Below are 14,347 nucleotides of genomic sequence, written 5' to 3' on the forward strand. Positions count from 1 at the left end.
GTTAGCCTGGGACGTTAGCACAAGGCACCACGGCACAAGCAACAGAGGAGGCAGGCGGAGGGCCCAGCTTACTGTTCTCCAGCCTCTGAGACCTCTTGGGCTGCAAGCACAGATGGGCCTCTGGGTCAGCCATCCTTGTTTAATGTTCTGGACCAGTTTAGACACTCAGAGACCCCAGCGTGAAGATAATGCTGCAGCAGCTTGGGTCTGGGGATCCCCGGGAGGTCAGGCAGCATGTCGGTGACTGGGGTCTGGGGGCCCACGTTGTCGCTGCCACAGTGACCACCCCGGGAAGGCTGGCAGAAATTCTGCTGGTAGGTGGTGTTGACACGGGGAGGCTGGATCTGCACAAAGTGGACAAGGCGCTGGGGGAAGTCCCTGAGTCCTGGCCCGGACCGGAATTGGGTCTGGTAGGAGGATTTGAGGGGCCGCAGCTGGCGCAACTCCAGTTCACAGGGTGCCCAGCGCAGGAAGGTATGCTGCTGCCACAGGCGCTCCAAGTCTTTCCGCCTTCCGATTCCCTGTAGCAGGCAGTAGGGCCCCTTCTCAACGGTATGGGCCCTTGGCCCACAGTCTTGGCACCAGGCGATTCCTTGGGCCCCTCCTATACCCTAGCAGGCCTGGTGATGCCTGGCCTCCTTGGCCTGTACCCCAGCCTCTTTGAACTGCATCCCAGCCATGCCTTCCTTTCTAGAGTGAATAGAGCCCCAGAAAGTCAGTGGCCCCTAGGATATTTGCACATTTTCAGGCAAACTGATGGAGGAAGCCAAAGCAGAGGGACCTCTGTTTGGGGAATGGCTGTTTGCCAGAGAAACGAGGTTATCAGGCAGACAGACACTCCTCTGGATAAAGGAGCCTGCTCTGCCCACCATGTCTTATTCCCTCCACCCTACCTCAATTTCAACCTAGGCTGGAGGGCTGCCCATTCTCCTTCCTCTCTCCAACACTCACCTTGTCGAAGGAAGTGCGGTTGTCATGCTTGGAGAAGAAGTGTTGCTGTGGTGGTTCCTTGAAAGACAGAAAGAAAGAGGGTGAATGGGGAAAAATGATGCTTAGCTGTCCCTAAGATGCTACCTGAGGGTCCCATAATGGAGAGAAGTTGCCAGGTGCCACCACCCCTAAACTGCCAACATCCTGAAAGGGCAGATACAAATTAAAGCAACAGCTTATTCCTGGAGCATCTCATCCCAGCACTTGCCCCCAAAGCAGAAGCCTTTGGGGTCTCTGATTGAGAGAGGGGCTGAGGCATCTTACTGGACATCCTTCATCAGTGGGGCAGTACTTTAAGTCTCACACTGGGCCTTTAACCCTAGGTTGTTCACGACTAGGCTCCAGCTCTCTCCTCTTCTCTTTTACTCTCTAATCAGTGACCCAGGCTCTTGGCCCTAAATATTATACTACCTGGAAACCGACATTTCTCTTTATAGCTTGAGCTCTCTCCTGAACTTCAGACTAATTAGCCAACTGCCTGCTCCATATTTCCATGTAAATGTCTAATGGACATCTCCAAACACATGTCTTGGTTCTGGGTCATTCTGCAAAACCACCCCACCTACAGCCTCCCCCAGCTCAGGTCATGGCAGTTAGATCTTGCCAAACACCCCAGAGGCCCCTTGATTCTTCTCTTTCACACCCTGAATCCAGTGTGCCAAGAAATCCTATGGATACTTCCTTCAATATGTACCCAGATCAGACCACTTCTCATCATGGCCACTGCCTTCTCTGGTCTAAGCCACATTCTTCTGATGCCTGAATACTGCAAGAGCTTCCCACTTGGTGTCCCTGCTTCTAGCCTTGCCCCTCCAGCCTCCTGTCCTCTTAGCAGGCAGAATAACTCTTAATATGTAAGTCAGATCACACTCCTGGTTTGCCAAAAATCAATAGTTCCTCATGTTTATAAAAGTCAAAGTAAAAAAAAAAAGTCAAAGTCATCATAGTGGTCCATGAGACCCACATGATATTGATTTCTTCACTACTTCCAGTCACACTGCATCCTCACTGCTCCTCAAACACACAAGCTACTTCCACCTCGGACCTTTGAACTACCTCTTACTTCTGCCTGGGACTCTTCTCCTGGCTGGCCATGACTCCTTCTCACCTGTCACTTGGGAGGCCTTCCTTGACCACTAGAGTTCCATCGCCCCAACCCTGCATTTTTCACCTTCTAACATATTGTATGACTATATATATTGCTATTCATCATCTGATGCCCCTGACTAGAACACAAGTGCCTCATGGGTAAGGTCTGTCTTACTCACATCTGTAACTCCAGGACTGAGCTTGGCACTGTGCTCAATACATGTTTGCTGTTAAATCAATGAACAAGGACAGGGACTTCCCTGGTGGTCCAGTGGTTAAGACTCTGAGCTCCCAAGGCAGGTGGCCTGGGTTCAATCCCTGGTCAGGGAATGAGATCTCACATGGGAACTAAGAGTTCCCATGCCACAATTAAAGATCCCACATGGAATAGTGAGGGGCTTTCCTGGTAGCTCAGCTGGTAAAGAATCCACCTGCAACACAGGAGACTTCCTGGGTCAGGAAGATCTGCTGGAGAAGGGATAGGCTACCCACTCTAGTATTCATGGGCTTCACTTGTGGCTCTGCTGGTAAAAAATCTGCCTGCAATGCGGGAGACCTGGGTTTGATACCTCGGTTGGGAAGATCCCCTGGAGATGGGAACAGCTACCCACTCCGGTATTCTGGCCTGGAGAATTCCATGGACTGTATAGTTGCAAAGAGTTGGACACGACTGAGTGGCTTTCACTTTCACGTGCTTCAGTGAAGATCAAAGATCTTTTTTTTTTTTTTTTTGGGGTGCGACTGAATTCAACAAGTATTTATTGAGTGCCTGTTACACGCAAGATTTTGTTTCAGATACTTGGGACACATCAGAGGATAAAACAACGGTCCCTGCCCTCATGGAGCTCACAGTCTAGCATTTACGACCACTTCACCTGGATGCAGTGACCCTGGGCAAGTCACTGCCTCTGTCCTCGGCCACCCGATGCAGGAGTAGGGAGGCCCAGCTCAGACACAGGGAACTGGCCGGCTGTGCTGGAGATGCCAAACAGGGCCCCTGCCCTCAGCCCACCACCCAGACAGTCGAGAGGGCTAGAAGCTGGCTTTTAATGATAAAGTACAGGAGGCGGGGGCTCGGACTGGCGCCGGTAGTCTGCTAGGCTGCTGCCTCGGGGCCTGGGCCGGCTACACGAACTGCTGCTGCTGCTGCTGCTTCTTCGTGGCTGCCTTGCTGGCAAGGTCCTTGGCCTTCTCCGTAGCTGCCAGTGCCGTCTCCTTGGCCTTCTCCTTGGCTTCCTTGGCTGTTTCAACAAGGGTTTTGGGAGGGGCCTCACCTTGCAGCTTGGCCAAGATGTATTCAAAACCCTTCATAGTCTTGGTCACGTTGCTTTTGAACCGCGCGAGACCAAATTCCTGGACAGCTCTGGAGACACCAAATAAGCTAGAGGAGACCCAGGCTTCCCGGCGGATTTCGGTCCAGCCGCTGTTATCAGAGTTCACACGGTAAACACATCGTTCCTCCACCATCATCAGCCGGGCGTGGTTGATGTTCCAGGTGAAGGTGGTCATGGTCTGGTTTTGTGGGTCCACAATAGAATCCTCCAGGATGTACACTGAGTGAGCAACATTGGCAGGAAATAGTCGCTCAGCCCAGCGGGGCATCCTGTTCGTCTTGGTCAGGAGTCGTCGGGACAGGAGCTTCTGGTCAGAGGTCACCTCTCGGTGCACTATGTCTTCCGTCAAGACATGTTTGCTATAGGGATTCGGGTACCGCTGCCAGAAGGCAGCGAACACTTGGTCCCAGGAACTCCGTAGCACGCTCTGGCCCAGGAAATACTTCACCATCGTCCCGGCCGGGGCGGGCTCAGCGCCCGAGCAGCATCAGGGGTGCGGAGCCCGAGGGGCACGCGGAGGCCGGGCTGGAGCTCGACGCTCGGCCGCCAGGCTAGCAGCAGATCAGTCGCTGCAGCGCCGCACCCAACCAGCCTCCACCAACCCCGCCGCCATGAGGAATTATCGGGCCCTTTTTTTTTTTTTTTTTTTTTAAATAAGATAGATCTTTCATGCTGTAACTAAGACACAGCACAGTCCAATAAATAAATAAATGGTTTTTAAAAATTATTTTAAAAAAGAACCTACTATATAGCACAGGGAACTCTAAGTAATACTCTGTACTGACCTATATGGGAATAGAATCTAAAGACGAGTGGATATATGTATAAATGTAACTGATTCACCTTTCTGTATAGCAGAAATACCACATTGTAAATCAACTCTACTCCAATAAAAATTATTTTTAAAAATAGATTTTTTTATGGATTTTTTTTTGATGTACCACATGGCTTGTAGGGTCTTAGCTCCCCAACCAGAGATTGAACCCCGGGCCCTCAGCAATGACAGCATGGAGTCCTAACCACTGGACCATGAGGGAATTCCAAGATTTTATAGATTTAATACACAAATGGGAAATCTGAATGAGAGAGGTGGATTACATCCGTGTCAATGTCCTGGTGGTGATAATCTACTATAGATTTGCAAAATGCTACCACTGAAAAAAAAAAAAAATGCTACCACTGAGGGAAACTGGGCAAACCATAAAAAGGATCTCTCTTTACAACTTCTTCCAACTGCTTATGAATCTACAGTCATCTCAATGCTGCTGCCGCTGCTGCTGCTAAGTCGCTTCAGGCGTGGCCGACTCTGTGCGACCCCATAGACAGCAGCCCACCAGGCTCTGCCATCCCTGGGATTCTCCAGGCAAGAACACTGGAGTGGGTTGCCATTTCCTTCTCCAGGGCATGAAAGTGAAAAGTGAAAGTGAAATCGCTCAGTCCTGTCCAACTCTTCCAGACCCCATGGACTGCAGCCTACCAGGCTCCTCTGTCCATGGGATTTTCCAGGCAAGAGTACTGGAGTGGGGTGCCATTGCCTTCTCCGAGTCATCTCAATAAAACTTCAATTAAAAAATCTAGAGGTCTGGGACATATTCCAACTGCCGTCCCCCCACCCCCGATTGTTCCTGCATCTCTATCCTCATACATGAAACTGTACACAGTCCTAGAATGTGGATGCCTCAGCTACTGAAGGCAGCTCTGACTTTGAAAACTCACTATTCTTACAGTGACAGGATAATCTATCAACTCCCACTGACTTGAGTTTTATTCTCACAACTGTGGGAATCTGGTGAAAAGTGCAGTCATTTCCTCTCCACCCAGGCAGTTCAGAGTATTCTTGTCCCCAAGAAGAATTTCACCTGCATCTTTGCTTCTAAACCACCGAGGGCTCCCTTTCCATTTAGGTAGTAAAGCTCATGGCCTCTGAGCAGGTAGGGCTTGGGCTAGGATACAAGCTGAAGAGTCCTTGGGGGAGAAGTAGGTTTCCTGGGATGGATCAGTGTTTGCCTGTGGGAGGGCGAAGAGCCCCTGTGGAGGCTGAACAGTGTGCAGCTAGAGGGGTACTGAGTTGGGGGGGCCTCTGTGGCAGACTGAGGTGTGGTGGGGGTGAGACAGACAGGGACACACAGCAATCAAGATACCACAGGACCTGCCTCCAACCATGAGCCCCTGGCTCTTTAGTCTGACCCAGAGAACAAACAAGCCCAGGATTACATTTCCCAAGAGTCAGGCAGGTGAAGGCTAGAAATAAATTAGTCTGGTTTAGAAGAAAAAAAAGAGTAAAAAGAAAAAAGAATTTTCTTGTATCTGAATGACAAAATTCATACCTGCCCCAAACTAAAGGTAAATGGATGCCACATATTGGAAAGGTTTTCAACAAGAATAGCTGCAGTCAGCTAGCTGACACCTGGTATCTCTCAGCAAATAAGGGGGAAAAAATGTGCACCTTCCCAGAGCAGTTCCGCTAATTAAAACAGCTTTAGATCTAGTCAGGAGACCTAGCATTTGTACAACCTAAAGCCATGCTATTTGGGGTTGCTGATAATGCCAACATGTAACAAGTCTTGACTTGAATCAGAACAGGTCCCCAAATAGGTCCCCTACTCTGTTCCTGGGGGGGTTGAGAGGACATTCAGGTCTTTGGGGTGAGAGCTACCACTGAGGACTACTACAGACACCAAGCAGGACGTGCCCAGGTCGCCTCTGCCCCTGCGCTACCCAGATCTCATCATTCTCTCAGGGGAGGTGGCCCCAGACGAGCAGTCTGGAGTCACATTTGGGCTTAGTACGCACTGACAAACAGCCCTTCCAACTGAGCACGGTGAGGAAGCTCAGGCTCTGCGGCATGGCAGACTCTAAGACCCTGCTCCTGGCCTGGGAAAGCAATTTGTAGCGAATCCAGATGGCGGAGGGAGCAGGACCTGGCCTCCAGGGAAGCAAGAAGCTGCAGTGGGCGGGGCATGTTCCAGGCACACCTCCAGGTCCCTCCTCCACCATGCTCTTTGCCAGGAGTCTGATGTGAACTCAGTTCTCAGCAGGCTGACTTCCCTCAGACCTGAACCGAAGCTGGAAAGGAGATGGAGGGGAGGGAGGAGACCTTTCTTCTCCTGGCTCCCTTCCAGGCCGGCCTCACCTGCCTATCTTACCACTTCTCTCAGGATGGCCCTCTCCACACCACTCTCTCCTGGGTTCTAGAAGCCATGCCTTCCCCTGGTTCCTTCAGGCCCAGCAGTCCTGGTTGTTACCACCCTGTGAGACCGCCATTCCCTGAAGCCCCCACACCTACCCCTTTATATGTGTACGCTCCCGAGTGCTCCCGTTTTGAGTGGGCTTTTTACTGCTGGGACACTGGCTGATGCTCAGTGCTCTCTCCTTGTCTCTAGGCCTGGAAGCATGGAGGGCATAGGAGTCCGGCATCCCTCTCCTGTTATCCGGAAGCCTTTTCCAGCCACTCTAGGCCACTTCTGCCATCACTCCCTTCCAGTCCTCCTTGGTCACACATGGAGGTGAATGTGTGCATGTGTGTGTGCCAACCAAGTTGCTTCAGTCATGTCTGACTCTGTTGACCCTATGGACTGCAGCCTGCTAGGCTCCTCTGTCCATGGGAGTCTCCAGGCAAGACTATTGGAGTGGCTTCTATAGAAGCCATGCCCTTTTCCAGGGAATCTTCTCAACCCAGGGATTAAACCTGGGTCTCCCGCTTTGTAAACAGAGTCTTTACCGTCAGAGCCACTAAGGAAGCCCATGGGGGTGGATACATGCCATTTTTCATGCTGTTCTCCTGACCAGCGGAGGCTTCCTTCTCACTCCTGAGTCCTTGGACGACGAGGCTGACTGTGAGCTAGACCACTGACTTTTAGGGCATCAAGGAATTCATGCTGAAGGACAGTCGTCTGCAAAACTCAAGGCATACTTCTTGGGTTCTGGAGGCTCTCACTCCATGATCACCCATCCCACCTTGGCCCTGATCCTTCCTCCATTTAGAAGGAGCGGTGAGCAGCACTGTCCAGCCCGGTACCGGCTCTTATACACCCTATCTGTCGGGGGAAGATCTGACATTTCAGGGACGAGGGCCCAGGACTCATGGAAGTCCTGGGGATAGGCTGGCCTCGGGTGTCAGTTCAGCTGTGGTTGGGCTGAGGATGTTGCTCTTGCAGCCTAAGAGCAGCAGAATGTGGCCCAGCTGCCTGCAGGGCTGCTTCCTACCTGACAACGTTGCAGGAACACTGCTGGAGGCTGGGGCTTGGCTGCAAGGCGGTATTCTCGAGCACTGTCACTCCTGAATTGGCCTCTGTAGTGCCCATAGAAGCCACTGTTGTGCTGTAACAAGGCAGGCTTGAGGGTGAATCCCACCCCAAGCCCCCTCCCAAGTCTTAGACCTCCCAGGCTAGAAGCCTTTCCTGGGCTTTCCTGACAGAATAAAAAGAATCAGAGGAGGGGGGACACCCTTGAGAGGAGCCAGCAGAGGAATGTCTCCATCCATCATTAGAACAGTTGGCCTCAGCTGTGCTGGCCCACCTGGGAGGGTTATGTGTGTAAGCAAAGGATTCCTTCCTTCCTTCTCACCTCCCTCTCTCCTTCTCTCTGTCTCCCTTCCCTCCTTCCTCTCCTTCCTCTCTTCCTTTCTCTGTCTCTCTCTTTCTTCAGAGCATCCTAATATGGGCCGGCGACCTGCAGCAGTGAAAAGACAGAAAGACCCTGGCTCCTATGAACCTTTCTTCTAGGGAGGAAAAGACAAGTGACTAGAGTCAGGAAAGAAAGAAGCTGATGACTGGATCGAGAGTGACAGGCAGCAGGGGACAGCATCTCATGACAATGGGGGTGATACCTGAACGTGAGGAAGAGTCAGCCACATAAGGAGCAGTCAAAGAACATCCTATGTGTGAGAACTGCAAGTGCAAAGATTCAGAAGCCAGAGAGAGACTTGTGTTGGAAGAACCAAAAAAAAAAAAAAAGAGAGAGAGAGAGAAATAACAACAAAAAAAAGGCCTTATTGACTAAAAGATAAAAGACTGTGAGCAAGTCGAAGAGAAGTGAGGTGGTCAGGGAGGGACAAGGCCTGGATTGGATTAGGAATATGGATTCTAAGAGCAAGGGAAGACTTCAGTAATGGAGGGAACCAGATGGGTTCTGAGTTGGGGTGACTTAGGAAGCACTGAGCAGAGTTTTGAGAACAGAGACACTATCTAGTGGTGAGGTCCTTCCCTGGGAGATCTGAGAGGAAGTTCCCTTCCTTGTCCTCCCTGCATTAATAAGGGTCAAAGGTCCCTGAAGAGCAAAGATTAAATTGATCCATATTCTGCACCTATTGACAAAGTCATGAACACCTGTTTGTCACACACTTTGCTATTCTGGGGTGAACAGTGCACCATTTGAAACTGGAACAAGGGATGAACTTTCCAAAAGAAGTACTTCACCAAAAGTGGATACTTTTGGAGAGAATTTCAGAGACAAGGACTGGCAGAAGACAGAAATGAGCACCTATCAGGAGTATAAGAAGCTGTATTGTACTGACGTCATGAGGCTGACAACATGGTTGACCATGTCCTGCCAGGGAAGTCCTGTGGCCCGACCTCATTGTTCTCAATGCTCCCTGGAGAGGATAGTGTGTCTAGCCCACTCCACAGTCACAGCCCTGAGCGAAAAGAACCTGTCCTAAGCTGGCCTCTGGCCATCAAAATAGGCTTCTTATCTTTTCATCCCACTGAGGGCTTGGGTCATCCAACTTGTCTGTCCATCCTTCTACTACTTGTCAGACCTTCCTCTCTATTCAGTTTATTTCAACAGTATTTCTGGACCTTGACTGTATTCCAGGCATGGGACATAGGGCTAGAAGAAAAAAGTCTTTACCTTCAAGATGTTCCTGGTCTAGAGAGCAGTCAAACTACAGAAGTTTGGGAAGATCAAACAAAAGACTGAGAATAAATGGGGTGGCAAGAGGACTAAGAGGATCACCTAATCCAGGCATGAGACCAGGACACAAGGAAGGGGGCATGGTGTCAGGAAGAGTAGGTCAGCTCTGGGGGGACCACAGAATGGCAGAGCAGGAATGGGCAGTTGGGGGGTCCTCCTCTAGCCTGGAGGCTAGATAAAACCCTTCTCACTTTACTCCCATGAATCATTCAAATTTCAGGTACTACCCCAGGGTCAGGGGCTAGGATTAATTGTAAAGTGCATTCTTACCCAGGAGCCTACTAAAGCACTTTGCATCTTTCCGGGAAAGGAGCAGAAAAGGTAAACTTTCCTCTTGTCTTTTTGAGGCTACTTCTGGAGAATGAGCATCTCAGCAGGTCAATTTCTTGTTGCTTAGTGACAAAGGGAGGTTGTGACTACACAATGCTCCCGATTGTTGAGGCAGTGCCCAGCCTGCTACCCTCTTTGTGCTTTCTGCTCTGTTCTTCTCTTTGAGAGAAACCTGCCCCTCAGCACTAAAACCTGCTCCTCAGCTTGGGAGAGTTCTTATATATAGAAACATATAAGGCTTCACAGTGGAGTCTGATGAACTCACAGTCAATGAAATACCAAAGAACATTTTAGAGGCAAATCCTGTATTTTTAAAACTGTAACCATACTGCCAGGGATATAAATTTAGAATGCATTTCATGGAGTCAGAAGAAATGCTAAAGGGACTGGTGGCTCTTAGGATAAAAATGCCGCTTCAGAATAAGGCTCCGTCAAGTTCTCAAGAGTTTGTGGTAACTGAGAACACTAACTGTTGGCAGGTGAATGTTACAAGGTCCCAAGTGAAGGAGGAGAGAACGTAACAGTGAAGCAAAAGCAGCAGCATGAAAATATCTGACACCATGGTTCCATTCCAAACTAGCCTTAGGCAGATTATTGTCTCTCTCATTTGTTTTTTTTTTTTTTGTCTCTCTCATTTTTAATATAGGCATGTGAACAATTCACTCCTTTTTCTAACATGAAGAAGCTTGTGATGAGCCTCTAAAAATGTGCCAGTGAAAAGTTCAACAACAGGAAACACTCAGTAGGGCTTGTGTCATTGGCACAAGCCCTACTAGCCAGAAAGTCCACCCTATTAGTATAGTTACTCTGGAGACCCCCTCCCACGTGTATTCATAACTACAGGAAGTTCACTGCTATATCTGTATAGGGGAAGAACTATAAAAAGGCTGAATGGTTATCTGGAGAACAATGAGAAAATTGGCCTATAATTACACAATAAAATATTGGAGTTGCTATAAATCTGCTACAGATACTTGAGTCCATAGAAATAAATCTTATAAATAGTAAGTCAAGTAGTTGTAGGGGGAATTCCCTGGCAGTACAGTGGTTAAGTGTTGGTGCTTTCACTGCCAAGGGCTCAGGTTCAATCCCTCATAGGGGAACTAAGATCCCACAAAAGGTGAGATACAGCCAAAAGAACAAACAAAAAAAATTGTATAATTTGACACAATTTGATTTATGTATATACCTATGAAACATAATCACAATCAAGATAGCAAACACATCCATCACCCTCAAGTTTCTTTTTGCCCATTGGTATTCCTTCTCTAGGGTATTCATTGGCCTCAGGCAACTGCTGAGGCTGTTTGTCTTTCTATTATGATAGATTAATTTGCATTTTCTAGAACTTTATGTAAATGGAATCATTCAGTATGTGTTCTTTTGTGAATTTGTCTTCTCACTCAGTATAATTATTTTGAGAATTATCCATGTCATTGTACCTGTCAGCTGTTTATTCCTTTTTATTGCTTAGTAGTTTTCATTGTGTGGATATGCCAAATTTCTCCTCTTGCTCTTTTTTTTAATAATTTATTTTTTAATATGTTTAATCTTTTAGAGTAATTTTAGGCTCACTGAAAAATGGAGCAGAAGGTCCACAGATTTCTCATATACTTTCTGCTTCCACACATGTGTACATTTATTATAAATGCCGATCCAAGATCAACACATCATTATCACCCAAAGTCCAATGAACCTTAGGGTTCATTTCTGATGATGTACCTTCTATGGATTTGGACAAATGTATAATATATAATAACATGTATGCACCATTATATTAGGTTGGTACATAAGTAATTGAAGTTTTGCATTGCTGAAAGTTGCCATTTGATATTGGAATACATTTTTAAATAAATGTGGTTGTTATACATCATTTTAATGTGTATTTCTTCCTTTATGTGTTTTTACTAATGACTTATTATTTGTCATTTATTTTATATTTATTTTAGACCAGGGAAATGATGTCAGACAAGAAGCAAATTCGAGCAATTTTCTAATTCGAGTTCAAAATGGTTTGTAAAGCAGCAGACACAACTCACAACATCAATGAAGCATTTGGCCCAGGAACTGCTAATGAACATACAGTGCAGAGGTGGTTCAAGAAGTTTTGCAAGAGACAAGAGCCTTGAAGATGAGGAGCATATTGGTCGGCCATCAGAAGTTGGTAACTACTAATTAAGAGCAATCATCAAAGCTGATCTTCTTACAACTACACAAGAAGTTGCCCAAGAACTCAACATTAACCAGTCTATGGTTCGGCATTTGGCAATTTGGCATTTGGCAAATTGGAAAGGTGAAAAAGCTGAATAAGTGGGTGCCTCATAAGTTGACTGAAAATTAAAAAAAAAAAAAGTTTTGAAGGGTCATTTTCTCTTATGCTGTGCAACAACCATGAACCATTTCTCAATCAGATTGTGACATGAGACAAAAAGTAGGATTTTATACAACTGGCGACAACCTGCTCAGTGACTGGATCTAGAAGAAGCTCCAAAGCGCCTTCAAAGCCAAACTTGCATCAAAAGAAAGGTCACAGTCCCTGTTTGATGATCTGCTGATGGTCTGATCAACTACAGCTTTCTGAATGCCAGTGAAACCATGACATTTGAGAAATATTCTCAACAAATCAATGAGATGCACCAAAACCTACAATGTCTGCGGTCAGCAATGGTCAACAGAAAGGGCCCAATTCTTCTCCACAACACCTGACTGTACGTCACAGAACCAATGCTTCAAAAGCTGAATGAATTGGGCTATGAAGTTTTGCCTCATTGGCCATACTCACCTGATCTCTTGCCAACTGACTACCACTCCTTCAAGCATCTTGACAACTTTTTGCAGGGAAAATGCTTCCACAACCAGCAGGAGGCAGAAAATGCTTTCCAAGAGTTCCTCATTTCCTGAAGCATGGATTTTTATGCTACAGGAATAAACAAACATTTCTCATTGGCAAAATTATGTTGATTGTAATGGTTCCTATTTTGATTAATAAAGATGTGCCTGAGCCTAGTTATGATTTAAAGTTCACGGTCCAAAACTGCAGTTACATTTGCACCAACATAATAGTATCATACACAATAATTTCACTGCCCTAAAAACCCTCCGTGCTCCACTTATTCAACCCTCCCACCCCCTCTAGCCTCTGGCAACTAGTGATCTTTTACTATCTTCATAGTTTTGCCTTTTCCAGAATATCATACAGTTGGAATCCTGCAGTAGGTAGCCTTTTCAAGATTGGCCTCTTTCATTTAGTAAATGCAATGGTACTTAAGTTTCCTCCATGTCTTTTCATAGCTTAATGGATAACTCTTTCTTAGTCCTGAATAATATTTCATTGTCTGGATGTATCACAGTTTATTTATCCATTCACCTACTGAAGATGAAATCTCAGTTGCTTCCAAGTTTTGGCAATTATGAATAAAGCTGTTACAAATATCTATGTGCAGGTTTTTCTGCATGCATACATTTTCAACTTTTTTGGGTAAATACCAAAGAGCATGATTGATGGATCATTGGTAAGAGTAAGTTTAGTTTTATAAGAAACTGTCAAAAACATACTCTGAAGTGGCTGTACATTTAGCATTCCCATCAGCAACGGATGACAGTTCCTGTTGCTCCATGTCCTCACCAGCATTTTGCGTTGCCAGCTTCTGGGTTTTGGCAATTCTTTTTGTTGCTGGGAAAGATTGAGGGCAGGAGGAGACGGGGGTGACAGAGGATGAGATGGTTAGATGGCATCACCAACTCAATGGACCTGAGTTTGAGCAAATTCCAGGAGATAGTGAAGGACAAGGAAACCTGGTGTGCTATAGTTCATGGGGGTTGCAGAGTCAGACATGACTAAGCACTTGAACAATTGTTGCATAGTGGTATCTATTTTGTGTTTCTCTAATGACATACACTGGTGAACGTTTTTCCTGTTTATCTGCCATCCGGTGTATCTTCTTTCGAGAGGTGTTCTGATCTTTAAAATTTTTTCCTATTGTTGGGTATTTTGAAATACATTTTAGATACCAGTCTTTTATCAACTAAGTCTTTTGAAACCACATACCAATCAGGTTTTTGTCCCCACTACATCACTAAAACTGCTCTTGTCAAGGTCACCAATAATTAATTCTCATTTTCCTTGATTCATTAGCAGCATCTGACACTAACTTCCTCTTTGACAGATGGTCCTGGAGGCTTCCACAACGCCTCAGTCACTATTGGTGTTCCTCCCCTGTCCCTGACCACTCCTACTCTGACTCCTTTGCTGCTTTTTCCTCATTGAAGCCTCTAAACTTTGCGTGTCTTGGGACTCAATACAATGTTTTCCATCCATACTCCTTCATGGGTGATCTCAAGCCACTTCACGGCTTAGACAGCTGTCTCTAACTATTGTGCATTAAATTGAGAGCATCTGAGAGCGTCTGCATCAGCGAGGGGATTCAGGGCAAGGTGTGGGTAGACAGCAGGCTATGAGTATGCAGGTATGAGGGTCCCTCTAGTCAGGTGCGCGTGGGCTGGGTGTTGCACAGCAGTATGTGGTGAAATGTAGGTCAGCAGACCTGGCCCACGATTAAAGGCTTCACAGTTCAAACTATTAGGACCGTTAAAACCGTTAACAGCTTGCTGCGGCAGGGGCAGGCCCAGAGGGAGGGGGTTAACTCTCATTGGTCAGAGCGCATCCTGGGGGCGTGGCCACATAGCTTTGG

General features: G+C 47.0%; 2 protein-coding genes across 2 annotated transcripts; both read right to left on the minus strand.

Annotated features, from left to right (window-relative positions):
* Positions 1–121: 121 nt before the first annotated feature.
* On the minus strand, positions 122–8,957 carry C22H3orf84 (chromosome 22 C3orf84 homolog). The gene is made up of 4 exons (XM_043442120.1): positions 8,925–8,957; positions 7,620–7,823; positions 952–1,008; positions 122–542 (listed from the first exon to the last, which is right to left on the minus strand). The coding sequence occupies exons 1-4, from the start codon at positions 8,955–8,957 to the stop codon at positions 126–128; spliced, it is 711 nt and encodes a 236-aa protein (XP_043298055.1). The 3' UTR covers positions 122–125.
* On the minus strand, positions 3,108–4,037 carry LOC122424598 (PRELI domain-containing protein 1, mitochondrial). The gene has a single exon (XM_043442574.1). It carries the CDS (start codon positions 3,862–3,864, stop codon positions 3,205–3,207), a length of 660 nt encoding a protein of 219 aa, XP_043298509.1. The 5' UTR covers positions 3,865–4,037; the 3' UTR covers positions 3,108–3,204.
* Positions 8,958–14,347: the final 5,390 nt, after the last annotated feature.

The sequence above is a fragment of the Cervus canadensis genome, chromosome 22 (assembly GCF_019320065.1).
Source record: "Cervus canadensis isolate Bull #8, Minnesota chromosome 22, ASM1932006v1, whole genome shotgun sequence".
Taxonomy (NCBI): domain Eukaryota; kingdom Metazoa; phylum Chordata; class Mammalia; order Artiodactyla; family Cervidae; genus Cervus; species Cervus canadensis.